General features: G+C 45.3%; 1 protein-coding gene across 1 annotated transcript; it reads left to right on the top strand.

Annotated features, from left to right (window-relative positions):
- The first annotated feature begins 11599 nt into the window (after positions 1-11599).
- Positions 11600-13897, top strand: LOC147966046 (transcription factor TCP14-like). Its single transcript, XM_087528597.1, has one exon. It carries the CDS (start codon positions 12217-12219, stop codon positions 13429-13431), a length of 1215 nt encoding a protein of 404 aa, XP_087384723.1. The 5' UTR covers positions 11600-12216; the 3' UTR covers positions 13432-13897.
- The last annotated feature ends 3216 nt before the right edge of the window (positions 13898-17113 follow it).

The raw sequence follows: 17113 nt of genomic DNA, 5'->3' as shown, positions 1-17113 counted from the left end.
GGACTTGAGTGAGTCTACAGTTTGACGTGAAAACATAAATACTCAAGTATACCAACAAGCAACCATGTCTTCCCCAACAATGCTAAAGAAAGTTATCCCTAGCCCATTATGCTTAGTCATTGATCCATTCATGAAACACACTCAATGTTAGCTACACTCGATGCACAAGTACGATAATAGCGCTCTCCAATTGGTGCTTTATAAGAGAAGATGGAGACTCAAATTAAAATAAAAATTGCATAAAAGTAAAATAGATAGGCCCTTCGTAGAGGGAAGCAGAGATTTGCAGACATGCCAGAGTTCAAAGTTTAAATAGATAGAAAATTATTATGAGATGCATGCTTTTCCTGTCAACGAAAACGACCGAGAATTCCCAATATCTTCCATGCTAGACACATTATAGGCGTTCCCAAACAGAAAGTAAAGTTTATTTCCTTTTCACCATTCTTTCACAATCCATGGCTAGCCGTATCCACGGATGCCTTGCATACCAACACTTTCCAAAGAATTTATTATTATTGTTATATATATTTTTCATTTCGGGACTAGGCATCCCTATTACCTTGCCACTTTCTCGTGCAATGACAAGTGAATAAACACTCATCGTGAGAATAAGCCGCCTAGCATGGAAAATATTGGCCACCCCCCGCCGCTTCATGAGCGGTACGGACACACAAAACATATTTTTTATTGAATGATTAGAGTTGGCACATGCAAATTTACGAAACGGCATGTAAATACCGCCTATAGGTAGGTATGGTGGACTCATTTGGCACAACGTTGGGTTCAAGGAATTGGATGCACAAGCAGTATTTCCGCTTAGTACAAATGAAGGCTAGCAAATAGATTGAGAAGCAACCAACCAAAAAATGAAAACGGTCATAAACATGAATTGAACATAACTAAGACTAAATAATGCACCATAAGTAGGATGTAACTTCATTGCATAACTATTGACTTTTACGTGAATGAATAGAGAATAACAAACCTTAACACCAATATTCTTACTAAAGCACAATTACTCACTAGCATAACTCACATATTATCATCTCCATGTCGCAAAACTATTGCAAGGAATCAAACTTATTGTATCCAATGATCTATATGAAAGTTTTTATTATATCCTTCTTGAATATTCATCACTTTGGGACCAAATTCATTCTTGTGAAAAATACCATTACTATTTTCAACTCTCAAAAAGATATAAGTGAAGCATGAGAGTTCATCTATTTCTTCAAAATATAATCATCGCCATGCTCAAAAAGATATAAGTGAAGTACTAGAGCAACTGCCTAGCTCAAAAGATTTAAGTGAAGCACATAGAGTATTCTAACAAAACACAAAAAATGTGTGTCCCTCTCAAAAAGGTGTGTCCACCAAAGATGATTGTGACAAACTAAAAAGCAAACAAAGCAAAGACTCATATAATAAACAACGCTCCAAGCAAAACTCATATCATGTGATGAATAAAAATATAGCTCCAAGTAAAATTATCGATAGTTGGTAGAAGAAAGATGGGATGCATTCCGGGGCATCGTCGAGCTTAAATTCTTGGGAGTCCTTGAATATTACCATGGGGTGCCTCAGGCATCCCCAAGCTTAGGCTCTTGCCACTCCTTATTCGTTCATCCATCGTGATCTCACCCAAAACGTGAAAACTACAATCACACAAAACTTAACAGAACCTTCATGAGATCCGTTAGTATAATAAAAGAAATTAGTAATTGTATACTGTTGCAAACCCATTCATATTTTATTTTTGCATTATACCTACTATATTCTAACTTCTTCATGGGTAATACCCCCCGATACAATCCATAGTTCCATCAAAACAAGCAAAACAATGCATCAAAAACAGAACAGTCTGTAGTAATCTGAACATTGATTATACTTATGTAACTCCAAAAATTCTAAAAAATTAGGACAATGTGGGAAATTTGTATATCAATCATGTGTAAAAAAAATCAGATTTTTATCACGCTCTAGCAAATGTAGATAATTCTACTACTAGACGCAAAAGTTTCTGCTTTTGCACAGAATCAAAGCAACTATCATCCAAAACATCCCAAAGGCTTTACTTGGCACAAATACTAACTAAAACACAAAAAAACACAACCATAATAGTAGCATAATTTTGTTCACAAAAAAAACAGGAAAGATAATTATTGGGTTGTCTCCCAACAAGCTCTTTCTTTATAGACATTAAGATAAGCTTAAGATTTTATTGATGCTCACATAAAAGATAATAACTGAAACACAAAGAACACATTTAAGTCTAAAATACTTTCTATGCATAGGCATTTTACAAGCAAACAAATTATCAAGGCAAGCAAAAACTAGCATATGGAAGGAAGAAGAAAGAAACAATAGCAATCTCAACATAACGACGGGTAATTTAGTAAGATGAAAATTTCTACAACCATATATTCCTCTCACATAATAATTACATGTAGGATCATAATCAAATTCAACAATATAGCTATCATATAAAACTCTCTCTTCATGATCAATGTGCATAAAAGTTTTATAATCTTCCAAGATAGTGAGATTAACATCAACTAAAGTCATGACCTCTCCAAACCCACTTTTATCAAAAAATTCATAAGATTGAACACTCTCCAAATTTTTGTGGGATTCTTTTTACCTAAAGTCGACACTCTTCCAAACCCACTTTCAATATTATTTCAAACATTATTATCAATGGCATATTCATCATGAGGCTTAAATAAATTTTCAAGATCGTAAGAAACATTATCACCCCAATCAGGATCATTGCAATAAGTAGTGGACATACCAAAATTATCATCCCCAAGCTTGTAGTTTTGCATACTATTAACATAATTGACATAAATAAAATTTATAATAACATCATTGCAATCATGTTTTTCATTCAACGAACTGTCATGAATCACTTTATAAATTTCATTGTTTAACACTTCATCACAATTTTCAGATTCATGATTTTCAAGACAAACTTCATAAATATAATCTAGTGCACTCAACTCACTAGCAACTGGTTCATCATAATTGGATCTTTTAAAAACATTAGCAAGTGGACGAGGATCCATACGTCTTTACTTTTCCTGTTTTTGGTGTGTTGACATGAAGGCAAAAAGCAAGCAAACAAGCAAAAGGGAAAACAAAAATATTTTTTATGTTTTGGTGAAAACGTTTTAAAGTGGGGGAGATGAAAACGAGAGGAAAATAGAAAATAAAGTAAATGCAAGGAGATGAAAGTTTATGTAAAGGTACCTGATAGATGTTGATGATGTGTCCCCGACAACGGCGCCAGAAATTCTTCCTGCTACTTGTGAGCTGCGTTGGGATTTCTCCGAAGAGGAGAGGATGATGCAGTATAGTGGAGATATTATTTCCCTCGGTTAAAAACCAAGTTATCAATCCAGTAGGAGAACCACGCAACACCTCGTTAGCAGTACCTACACACAAATAACAAATCCTTGCACCCAACGCGAACAAGGGGTTGTCAATCCCTTGGCGGTTACTTGCAAGATTAAATTGTATGGTGATAGATAGATAGATCGAACAAAAATATAAAATAAAATAAAGAAAGAAAAATTACAACAAGGCATTTTTTATTTTAGTATATGATAAAAAGTAGACCCGGGGGCCATAGTTTTCACTAGAGGCTTCTCTCTTAAAAATAGCATACGGTGGGTAAACAAATTAGTGTTGGGCAATTGATAGAAAAGCAAATAATCATGACGATATCCAAGGAATTGACCATGTATACAGGAATCACGTCCGAGACAAGTAGACCGAATTGATTCTGCATCTACTACTATTACTCCACACATCGACTGCTATATATCCATCATGCATCTAGAGTATTAAGTTCGTAAAGAATGGAGTAACGCCTTAAGCAAGATGACATGATGTAGACAAAGTAAACTCATGCATGGATAAACCCCATCTTTTTATCATTAATGGCAATGATACAAATACGTGTCATGTCCCCTTCTGTCACCCGGATTGAGCACCGCAAGATCGAACCCATCACATAGCACCTCTCCCATTGCAAGAAAAATCAATCTAGTTGGCCAAACCAAATCAATGTATAGAGAGAAATACAGATCTATAAACATCATGCATAAAAGAGTTCAGAGGAAACTCAAATAATATTCATGGATAATTTGATTATAAACTCACAACTCATCGGATCCCAACAAACACACCGCAAAAGGTCACTACATCAAATAGATCTCCAAGAACATCAAGGAGAACATTGTATTGGAGATCAAAGAAAGAGAAGATGACATCTAGCTACTAGCTATGGACCCGTATGTCTGTGGTAAATTACTCACACATCATCGGAAGGGCGGCAAGGTTGATGTACAGCCCCTTCGTGATCGATTCCCCCTCCGATAGACTACCGAAGAACGCCTCCAGATGGGATCTCATGGGAACAGAAACTTGTGGCGGCGAAAAAAGTATTTCGGGTGGCTCTATGATGTCACGGGAATATTTGAGAATTTATAGAGGTGGAATTAGGTCAAGAGGTGCCATAAGGGTCCCACAAGCTTGGGGGCACCTCTCCCCTGGGGTGCGCCTCCCGAGCTTGTCGCTCCCTTGTGACTCTTCGGGTCTTCTCCCGAATCTTCTACGGTCTCTTCTGGTCCAGAAAAAAATAATCCAATGTTTTTTTTCCGTTTGGACTCTGTTTGATATTGATTTCCTAAAAAGCCAAAACAGGCAAAAAAATAGCAACTGGCACTGGGCAATAGGTTAATAGGTTAGCCCCAAAAATGATATATAATTGCATATAAAACATCCAAAATTGATACTATAATAGCATGAAACAATAGAAAATTATAGATATGTTGGAGACGTATCAAATACTTTCAGAATATATAAAGAATATTGGCAAAGAGAACTAATGGAGGGGGCACCCAGGAGCCACAAGCTCAGGGGCGCGTCCTGTGAGCTTGTGGGCCCCTGGAGCCTCCGTTTGCCCTAAGTCCAACTCTATAAGCACCGTATCATGGAGAAAAAATCAAAGAGAAGGAATCATCACGTTTTACGATACGAAATCGCCGCCACCTCCTGTTCTTCATTGGGAGGGCTGATCTGGAGTCCGTTTGGGGCTTGGGAGTGTGGAATTCATCGTCATCATCATCAACTCTTCTCCATCAACAATTGCATGATGTTCACCATTGAGAGTGAGTAATTCCTTTGTAGGTTTGCTGGACGGTGATGGAGTTGGATGAGATTTGTCATGTAATCAAGTTAATTTGTGAGGGCTTGATCCCTAGTATCCACTATGTTCTGAGATTGATGTTGTTATGACTCTGCTATGCTTAATGCTTGTCACTAGGGCCCGGGTGCCATGATTTCAGATCCGAACCCATTATGTTTTCATGAATATATTTGAGTTCTTTATCCTATCTTGCAAGTTGTATGCACCTATTACGTGTTATGATCCACATACCCCAAGGTGACAATAAGTGGGATTCTTTCCGGTGATTACCGTGGTATGAGGAGTTCATGTATTCACTAAGTGCTAATGATTTGTTCCGGTTCTCTATTAAGAGGAGGCCTTAATAACCCTTAGATTTCCCTATGGACCCCGCTGCCATAGGAGGGTAGGACAAAAGATGTCATGCAAGTTCTTATTATCAGTAGGGTTCATAACGAGATCGTAAGTACCAAAACGGAATCTGCACACATGATTTACCCAGGTTCGGGCCTCTGAAGAGTAATACCCTACATCCTGCTTCTTCTTGTCATTCATGGTGAGGCGATGCCTTGTCCATAGGATTACAATGGTGTACGGGATTGCTACCGAGAGTATGGATCTAAGATAGGATGATGAATGAGGACCTAGACCTTCCTTTATATAGGAAAGGGAGGTCTAGGTTTTACATGGGGGTAGATGTGATCTACGGCGCCATCGCCCTCTAGTCTTGGAGAGCATGAAGGTTTCCTCTGCCTTTTAGGGCTCCCTTATATTCTTGGGCCTAGCGATCCCAGTGTATCCGGCGAGGCCGGGCTCCTTTATGTCAGGTACCCCAGGCATAGGACCCTATCACAGGTGACAAACAAGATCATGGTCTTCACCTGGCTCCTATTTCTTCACAGGCTCAACACACGCGTCAACCTCGCCACAAGCATATCATCGCCGACTCGGCCTGCCCATGATGTCAGCTCCAGCCTGAAGATGTCGACCAGCTCTTCGTCTCTTGCCCCTACGCCGACCACATCTAGCAGCGCCTTGGTATCACCCCGAGCTCTCTCTTCGTCAGTGATCTTTGGGATGCATCACTCCCCCGGGTGACTCTGACAACTGTTTGGCCATTCGTGTTGCCCACAATCCTATGGAAGATTTTGGAATACATGAATGATAGATTGTTTAGGTCTCCAGATAGACACTCAACTTTCTTGTTAGACTCATCCTCTTGGATCTTAACCTTTGGTCTCACCGGCTATTGAAGCCCGATGACAAGGAGGCAAACTCCTCGTGGCGGCTCTTCCTCTCTGCACGATGTATTGTGCCCTTGTAATTACATGACACAACTTGTTGTGACTCTTTGAGAAATATATTCAGGTGGGGAACATCCCCCCCCCCTAGATTCTCAGAAAAACATAATATTTAAATTCTTATAACCCGCTTACATCACCTTATTGTATTTGCTATGATGTGTGAGTTGGCAATGTTGTACCTAAATGTAGTGTCTCGTCAGTTATCCTTGAATTCAAATCACCAAGTGAAAACCTAAATATACTCCAAATCTAGTAGATGTCGGTTTCGTAGTTATAAATGCAAGCCCTCCTCAAAAAGTTTGCAGGAGTTCAATTTTTTTTGCGAAAAAACTTCCAATCTATTCATCTTCAATCATGGCAGTACAACGAACACCAGAAATAATAAAAATTACATCCAGATTCGTAGAACACCTAGCGACGACTACAAGCACTAAAGCGAGCCGAAGGCGCGCCGCCGTCATCACCCCTCCCTCGCCGAAGTCGGGCAAAACTTGTTGAGTAGACAGTCGGGAAGTCGTCATGCTAAGGCCCCATAGGACCAGCGCAGCAGCACAACAACCGCCGCCGATGAAGAGTAGCGTAGATCCGAAGGATCCAACCTGAAAACACATTAACGTAGACGAACTACGACCAGATCCGAGCAAATCCACCAAGGACAGATCTGCCGGAGGCACATCTCCACACGCCCACCGACGATACTAGACACACCATCAGGACGGAGGCTAGGCGAGGAGAACCTTATTCCATATTCAAGGAACCGCCGTTGTCTCGTCTTCCTGAGCAGAACACAAACCCTAACGAAACGTGAAAAAAGAACTGAAAACAGAGCCCTCCCGCCGACAAGGGCCGAGATCCACCGCGCCAACATTGGCCTAAGTCCACCGGAGACGAGGCGAACCAAAGGCGGCGCCGGCGGGAGGCAGTGGAACCCTAGACTTTTCTTGGGGAGGAGGCTCTGTTCGGGTCCCAAGTACTGCAGGAGTTCAAATTAATATGTCCAGTGGAACATAGAAAGCCATGCAATTGTTTAAGCCAGCGACACAGTACTGATCATGACAATTCGAGGACGATTATACATTAATTAGAAAATGTATGCCCTTCCCTTCACAAACCATAATCATTGACAAGCCACCGTTCACAGCATGCTTTCGCATTTTTAAATGGATTTGGTAAGATTATCTTTGGTCTGCTCCCGTGCCAAGACTTGCCACAACGCCTTATGCATGTCATAATATGCACTTATTAGGATAGGCAAATATTCTATAAACAAACTTCATCATTTGTTTTGTTAGCTTCTCAATCATTTGTCATCAGATGCTCAAACTTTAATTTATTCCCCTTCGTCACACACAGCGAATATTTCTTTAAATAGCTTGTGCATTTGTTAACACCCTCATGTTAATTATTAATCAGTACCTATACTCGTATTTTCATACAGAAAGGTATTCCTTTTTAGTGGTTTAGACCAGTCAAGGTCATCCTAAAACCACATGTCTTGTACGGTACTATAATGCTCTTGCCTGGAACAGTAATCACTTGCTGACTTTTCCTTTGAATTGGTTGGTTTTTTCCTCCCGAGAAGGAGGTTAAAAACCTCCCGAACTGTGCATCATTGTGATGCCCACATCCATTTATGAGTTGGTTGATTCTAGACGAAAATTTCAGTTTGTGCTAGTGATCCACCAACCGGCCTCCATGTCATTTTCACATGCATGTTACTTTTTCTTACCTCTCCGTTTCATGAAAAAGTGAAAGCAGCACACCAGAAACTACTACCAGCTAGAAAACAACTCACAGGTTCCGACATATTGCTGATCCGTTCCCTCTGCATTTGAGCTATACATATCTACATCTGCTTACGAGAGAGAGTGGAATGTACATGCGAGCTGCCTTTCCGGGCTTACCCAAAGGGCCCTATTTCGTTATCTTACACAATATGCATCATGTCAAAGATCCTCCACTAACCCACAATTTCAGGCCCCTGCTCCCCCTAGTGCAGCTTGGCCATTTGCATATGGCTTTCACACCCTTTTCCAGCTGAAAGAGAGAGCTTGACCCAAGTCACCTGAGCTGTCTATACCTAATAACACACACTGTTATCCATTGCACAGTACTCCTAATACATATAGTAGGTCTCAAAAAGCTGAGAAATGGATTGCATGCTTCTCTTTCCGCCCTTTTTCCCTCACATAGTGATCCCAAATTCAACCCTTTAGGCCTTTAACAGCCGGCGCCAATGCAGCCCAGCTTTAAACAACAGAAGAAGAAGAAAAAAAACACAAAGGCAGGGTAGTGCTTTCATGCTATGTCTACCAGCTGATGGGATTCCGTCTACTTCTAAAAATCAAAAGGTGACGTCTGCAGCAGCAGATATTTTACGTGCGTGCAAATTGCAACGCTGCTGGCTTTCGCTGCGCAGCATCTCCAGAGAGAGTATACTACCACTAGCATACAATACATAGCTCTGCCTCTGCACCATGCAGTGTGCGTGGCTGAAAAAGACGGGAGTGAAAGAAAATAAAAAAAGGAAAAGGCTGGGTACTTGGAGCGTTGCTGTCTGTCTCACCTGTAACAAACACCATCAATCTTTTGCTTTAGATGATCATTCATCCATGCTCGCTAGCTAGCGAGCTAGCTCCTATTTCACGCTAATCTAATACTGTCTGATTACCAGCGATGCTTCTGTAGCTGATGGTCACCGCGTTGACAGCCACTCCCACACGCTGTGGCGCGGGCCCGTCGCGCGGATTAGACGGCGGGGAACGCCTGTGGTCGGTAAGAAATGTTTTTTGTGGCCTCCGTGCTAGTACGCGCTTCTAACAGCTGAATCGAGCAATAATAGTGTGTGGTGGGCGTGCACTGAAAACGTAGCACAAGAGAGAGAAACTACATCAGCTTGTTTGCATCACAACAGAAATATGACTGCTTGTTGCATAAGGATGTTTTGTGAATTAGTCAAACCCACCTCGACTAAATAAATCTCTCCTTCCAGAAGGGGTCATGCAATGGGGTTTCTTGGAGGTGGTTGTGCTTTTTTTATATATTTTCATTACCAGAATATTCATGCAAATACATGTTTGTGTATTGTACATTGTTTGTTTTGCCCTTCTTTTATTACCATTGAGCTAATGGCTAAAGCCAGGCGGGTATTTTTGTACCTCCTCTGTAAAGAAATATAAAAGTGTTTAGATCACTAAGATTACACCACAGCAAAAGCAGAGAGGGAAGAGCCATCAACAAAGTAAACAGAGAGAGAGAAGTTCTGGGGAACGAGTTCGTACGAGCTGGTACGGGCTGGTCATAACAGAACAGGCAGCTGGACATATTTGGAAGTTTTTGATGATTCAAAGTGGGCTAGAAAAAGGAGGGAGAGTGGGGGAGGGAGGACCTGGTCAATGCAGAGAGGCTGGTGAATTTCTATCTACCAATTGGCTACATCCCAGCCATGCATCCATCCTCCATCTTGTGATATTATATTTGTTGTTGGCAAACATGCATAGTTGACAGTAGGAGCGTCAGAGAGATGAATTAGGTCCACCCCAGAGAATGGTCAGATGAAAAAGATGGGGTTTTGGAAATGCTCTTGGAACCATTATGGGCCCACGAGGTAACTGGTAAAAATATTCTGAAGGTGGTAAGTATATTGCACTAATCGAGTGACATATTCTTTGTCTGGAGCTTGATCAGAGAGATGCCTGAATCTGCCCTAACCAACAAGGAATAAATAGATAGATAAAAATACACGGTTATAATTAGTACCCCCCATATAGTCCACTTATTATATGTGTTCATTGGTAACAGCTTTGCGCTCGTTTAAATATAGAAACACAAGGTTTGACTATTTTGACTCTGAGCTGCTACATTTTGAACCACATACGTAGTACTAGTATTGAAATGGTGCTTAATTATTCTACACCTGCCACGACGCTGGTCATGAAAGCTTAGTTAATTGTTCTTTTGAGATCCAGATTCTATATACAGTTACACGAAACTCAGAGCCAAAGCTTTTGCAGAGTGTAAAGACAATGAGTCCCTTTCTCTTTGCCATTCACAGTGTTCCTAGTCCAAGCATACGGGTGGAAGAGGAGTCTGTGCTGGATACTCGTATCGTATGCACCAGGTCCATAGCACAAGAAATTAGGGCACCAAGGCTGGCAAACAAAGGAGGGGGCAAAGCCTAATAGGAAAGGCGACGGAATGATTACTGGTTGAGCTGGCCCTACTTTATCACCTGTTTCTTTGCTGTTCTCTCATAATTCACCGATATAATCTTTATTTTGAAGAACAAAAATAATGAATGTTGCATCAAGCCAGATATAAGTTATGCTCCTGTCCTGCATGAGTGCTTTTCCCTTTATCAAAAATAGCTATTACATGATTTGAGTGCTACCACCTGAAAGATAGTGCAAAAAAGTAAACTGAAACATGCAAAAATAAATAATAACGGAATACTCCAGAAAACAGAGGTGCATGCATTGAGGCTAGTTGGAAACGAAGAAGCTTTTGATGACCAGAAAAAAAAAGGCCCTTTGCCATACATTTTTCCGTGCGTATTTTGACTTGCAGAGAGCAGTGGGCAGCGGCAGTCTTCGGGGCGGGGATTGAATGAATGATAAAGAACAGCGCACGTGGCGTCTGAGCCAAGTGACTGCCTCGCCACAGTCTAAAGATTTTTCCTTTTAGAAAAACAAATAAACAAAGCGAGAGCGGCAGAGGCAGGGGCACAGGAAAAAAAAAGAAACACATTTCAAACAGCAAAAGGCAGAAGAAAAGAAGAAGGAAAAAAAACAGATAGGGTTCTCTCTCTCAAAAGCAGCCAATCCACAAAGGAGCCGTTGCTTTCCATCACACCACGTAGCTCAGCTAACTACTAGGCCTCGTTTGGGTTAATCCCTAGCTAGCGTGCACAGTGGCAATAGTGCTGTGGCGTTTTTTGCCGATTAAATGGGATATTCGCTGGTTAGCATCGGGAGGACATATCACGTTACGTTCTGCCACAGTACTGATCCGCACTGTGCATGGGATTAGCTAGCCAGCACGGAGAGAGCCACGCCATGGCTGGCTAGGTGAGCCTAATAATTCTCCTCCGCCTGCCTTATCCTCCTCCTCCTCCTCCCTTCGCTGCCCGGCCGTCTCCCCCGCTCCATGTACACGACCACAGTCTCTGTCACTCGAGCTCCTCTCTCCCCTCTCTCTCTCTCTCTCTCTCTCTCTCTCTCTCTCTCTCTCTACATCAAGAAACCATTTAATTCATCCATCTCTCTCCTCCAAGCCCTACAAAGTACACCATCTTCTTCCTCCCCCTCTCTGTCTCTCTCTCTCTCCTTCTCCTAGCTTCTAGCTAGGGCCATCTGCTCATGCTTCTCCCTTCTCCCAGATCGCAGATGAACCTTACCAGAAGACCATAAAATAGTGTGTGTGATCTCCCACACGCACACAACCCCCCCCCCCCCCCCCCCCTCTCTCTCTCTCATCGTATCATATGAGGAAGGATTCCTTCCAAACCTATAATCTTTACCTCATAGCTTAGCTCCTGGACTCTCTCTCTCTCTCTACCGTCGTCTCCATCACACCTAACCAATCTCGAGCTAGACCCACAAGAAGCGGTCGGCGGCATCAAATCCGTTCCCCTCTCCTGCAAACAACCACCCGTTTACCCGGCCAAAGCATATACACGCAGAGATGGTTGTGTGTGTATATAACATGGCCTAATTGACCATGGACATCGCCGGAGACGCCGGAGGCGGCCGGAGGCCCAACTTCCCCTTGCAGCTCCTCGAGAAGAAGGAGGAGCAACCGTGCTCCAGCTCGGCTGCGGGGGGCACCTCGGGGGGCGGCGGGAATGGAGCAGCCGCTGGCGGTGCCGCCGGAGGGGAGATGCAGGTGCGGAAGGCGGTGCCCAAGCGGACGTCGACCAAGGACCGGCACACCAAGGTGGAGGGCCGGGGACGGCGCATCCGGATGCCGGCGCTGTGCGCTGCGAGGGTGTTCCAGCTGACCCGGGAGCTGGGGCACAAGACGGACGGCGAGACCATCGAGTGGCTGCTGCAGCAGGCGGAGCCGGCGGTGATCGCGGCCACCGGCACCGGCACCATCCCGGCCAACTTCACCTCCCTCAACATCTCCCTCCGCTCATCTGGCTCCTCGCTCTCCATCCCGGCCCACCTCCGCGGGGCCTTGCCGAGCCCCGGCGTAAGGTTCGGCTCCCGTGCCGACGCGTGGGACCGGGTTGTCGGACTCGGGTACCCGCCCGAAGGCCCCGCCTCGTCTTCGTCGACGCCGTCGCCGCTGTTGCTCAACTTCCACTCGGGTAGCGTCGGTCTTGACGTGCAGCCATCGCCGTCAGCCGCTGCCGCTGCCGCAGCCGCCGACCTTTCGAGGAAGCGGCGATGGGAGCAAGAAATGCAGCAGCAGCAGCAGCAACAACAACATCAGCAGCAGCAGCAGCAACAGTACCAGCAGCAGATGGCGGGGTACACGCAGAGCCAAATGCCGGGCACCGTCTGGATGGTGCCAAGCAACAACTCGCAGGGCAGCGGGGCGCCTTCCGGCGGCGGCAACGGCGGCGGTGGAGGAGGAAGTGGTGAGTCGATCTGGACTTTCCCGCAGGTGGGCAGCGCCGGCGCCGCGGCTGCCGTGTATCGTGGGAGCGTGCCAAGCGGGCTACATTTCATGAACTTCCCTACACCGATGGCGCTGCTACCCGGCCAGCAGCTGGGGCTCGGCCCAGTGGGAGGCAGCGGCGGTGGCGCAGGCGGGAGTGAGGGGCAGATGGGGATCCTCGCCGCGCTGAACGCGTACCGGACACAGGCGGCGGAAGCAGCGGCGGGCCAAGGAGGCGGCGGTGGAGGAGGATCGTCTAGCCAGCAGCAACACGGAGGTGGTGGCGGCGGCGGCGAGCGGCATGAGAGCATGAGCACCAGCGAGTCGTAGGCCGGGCGGGCCTCCGAGGATCGCATCGCATCGCATGCATTGGTCTCTGGTGTGGCTTTGATCTGTTCTTTGTCTTTGATTTCTTTTTCCTTTTGTGGTTTCCTTCCTCCACTCCTAGACATTAGACAACTCGCAAGGATTACACTCGGCTGCGATCCCATGGCATTTAGATCATCATCGTCATACTTAGCGCACGTACGTTTGTGCTTGTGAGTGGAAGAGCGAGGTGTGCCATTGGAGAAGAGGACGGAAACACATCAGCAGCAGCAGCAGCAGCAAGAGAGATTGTTTATTTTTGTTCTTCTAGCATTAGGGTTTGATCAAATGCGAGCGGAAGAGATTTTCATCAGGCATGGCATTCGTCACCTGCCGTGATCGATCGATGGTTCATTTTTGTTGTTTGCCACCAAGCTTTGTTAGTCCTAGCTTTCAAGTTATTTTACACCATGCAGGGCCATTTATTCCATTTTGCATGCTGCTTGTGCTCCTTATAATCGATTTGTTCTTTCTTGATCAACCAGCTAGCTAGCTAGGGTTATTGATCCGCCAACGTCCTTTTTCTTTCTCCCATGGTATCCAACTTATGATCATGCCTGATCCACCGCAAATAAAATTCTTTGGCGGGCACTTTCTCCGTCCGGCTTTATTTATCTGTCCACCCAATATTTTTGTCCAGCTTTGACCTTAGTTTTAACTAGCAAAATATAACATTTGACCACAAAATTAGTGTCATTTGAATGCTCGAAAACTTATTTTGAATACGAATCCAACAATACGGTTTTTATAATGTACTTCCTCTGAAAAGAAATATACAATCGTTATATAGTGATCTAAACAATCTTATATTTCTTTCCAAAGAGAGTTTGTACTTATATTTGCTAGTCGAGTCGAATCTATGATCAAAATTTGACACAAAATATGAGGGGTGGGGATAATCCGGATGGAGGAAGAGCTACACAGCTGGGCAGTACATTTCGGGACAATTGGTGTACGTCGTCATCAGCCGTGATCTGCCAGTAGGACTAGGTAGAAAAGAAGAAAAAAGAAAGAAAAAGAGGCACTAGTAGCATGAGATGGAGACGACGAGGGTGGCCAGCTACGGGCGTAGGTTTTTGTCATGCGATGGGCAAGCAATCTGCAGGTTGGCCAAGCTAGCAACCGATCGATCGACGGCAAGGACCACCCACAGGCCACAGCCAGGGCCAGGCACGAGAGAGAGAGAGAGAGAGAGAGAGAACACAGCCCAACAGGGGTGGGTCGCCAGCGCGCGGTTGGCAAACGACGACCGGTCTCGCGCTGGCGCGGACTCGAGTCCACCGCCGGCCAGGCGACCAGACCGGACCAACCGACCCGGCCGTATTTATTTATCGATCGCCGCCCGCCCGTCAATGATTCCCCACACGCGCGCGGTCGCACCACCAACCGTGCCACGCCCATGCATACAGCGGAACGCAGCTGCGGCTACAGCGCGATCTCTCGAGGCGATCGACACAAAACGCAGCCCCGCTCCTCCGCCAATCTCGATCCGTCCATCCATATAAAGGAAGGGCAGGGGGCAGCGGGCAGGGTGCGCGCGTGTGGAGAGGAGGGGTGTGGTGAATGTGATCTGGTCCTGCGCTCCAGGGTTGCCCTTCTCGGTCGATGTTTCTGCGTACGTGCTGGTTTTAATGGCACGTGGCCTGCCCCTGCCCCTGCGCCTGCCCTTTCCATATCCATGGTTCGCGCTCCCCCTGGCCGCTTGCTGCAACTGGGGCGGACAGCCTACGCTATGCAGCTGGTTGGCCGTTGGCGCTATCGCCCGATGCATGGCTACTCGCGCTCGTGCTCCTGCTCGCCCTTCTGACTGGTGGTTTTTTTTCTTCTTTTGACCGACTGCCCGTGGGCTTTTCTGTGATCAGGAGTGAAATTTAATTACAACCGTGGGTTTTTCCAGATATTTTGACGTGGGTGGTTTTTCTGGTGATATCGGATTGGTAATCCTGGCCGGTTGATGGCTTTGTTAATTTAAAGTCGGGCTCTTCGCAAGCCTTCGTTCTAAAAATACATATATGATCATAGTCAAAAAAATACATATATGATTGGGTTGGATGCACAAACGGTGGGTTTTTACACCTATTTCTTTGCTCAAGGCGGGGGTTTCTTTTTCTTTTCTTCGGTGACAGTTCAAGGTGGTTTTGTGATGATCTTATGATTCTCCAAAAGCGTCAGTCGAATGTATGAATGGACGTTCGATGTTTGCCCGTTGGGACGACCCAACGGGCAAAATGTGCTTGCTTGCAATATGTAATGGTTGTTCCCGTGCCTGGTCACTGACGGATGAGCTGGAGACGCATATGACCCTGTCGCGCTTATTTATACCTTAGGGTTGCTTTTGGACATCGGTAAAGCCTTTCTGATTTACTGAAGGATGGGGTTATGCGTAAGCGGCTCGCGTTAACGTTTCGGACTCACACGTCAGTGATGTCCTGTCAGACATGATTAGCCATAGACCCATATGGACATGTCGCGCTTATATTTCGCTCGTAACGGGTTTTGCAAAAATAAAAAGGAGTTCATGGTTCCGTTTGGGCCCTGACAAGTGGATCTTCACGTGAGTTGGCTACATTGGAATGTTGGCCCCACGTGTCAGTGACGGGTGGCGTGCTGAGCTGTAAAGAGTGCATGCGGTCATGTCAGCACAGTCCAGCTGCTGCCGGGTTCAGGAGGAAGAAAGATGGGTGAGGGATGAAGCCAATACCGTGCTGGCCCTGTCGGTTGTTCTCTGCGCAATATCGGAGCCGTCACATGTTGAGTTGATTGGGTGCATTGAGTGGCACTGCCCGGCCGGTGGTGATAGTGTAGTAGTAGTAGTAGCATGCAGCCCGGCCGGCCCCTAACACATGTGCTCGTGTCCTGCTTGGACGTCGCTCGCTCTCATCGATCGATCGATCAGGCTTGAACGGCAACGTACACACACCAACTTGTGATGAACAGCCTAATTGGCATGTCGACTCTGTTGTTCTGCTGTTAGCCATGTTACGATCACACTTTCTCTCACACGCACACGCAGACACGGACGGACACGCGCTGACACACGTCGTGATCAAGAGGTGGACGTGACAGATGACACAAATGTGCTAATGTCCATCTCCGTGTGTCTGGAAGAGAGAGAGAGAGAGAGGAGATGCCACTGCAGGCTCACTGATGCATCGACGCAAAAGGCAAACTAATTGCAGGCAATAATTTCAAAGTTCAAACACCCTACTGTGTGTGTGCCAAGTTGTGTAGTCGTAGTACTGTACGTGCATGACTTTTCCACGCTGGCTAGCTGGCTAGTGCACCTCAAGGGCAGAAGGTTAACTTGTCAAAGGAGATTGACAGGAAAATAATACTCCTACTCTATATGTAACCATAGGTTATCTTGTCTACGACATGTCCATGATTAAGTAGGTGGCGAGGAAAAGAGCATTTCATGCACCAGGCAGGCACAGAAGAACATGCTTAGCTCATCATCACGGCGTTTTGCTTCGAAATAATTAGATACATACATGCATTTCAGCAAGCATCTAGTAGTACTTAGTATAGGAGTAGTTTAAATCGCCGATGAGTTGAGAGTCGAGGATATGCAGATCGCTTTTGGGGAGAGCTCTCATTTTGACCTCGCTTTTGTCAGGTCTGCGTGTCTGTGCTAGGCTGCGCGCGC

Source organism: Triticum urartu, chromosome 6A, assembly GCF_056163025.1.
Source record: "Triticum urartu cultivar PI428250 chromosome 6A, HENAU_Tu73, whole genome shotgun sequence".
NCBI lineage: Eukaryota > Viridiplantae > Streptophyta > Magnoliopsida > Poales > Poaceae > Triticum > Triticum urartu.
The sequence above is the reverse complement of the archived record's forward strand: the minus strand, read 5'-3'. Positions and strand labels throughout refer to the sequence as shown.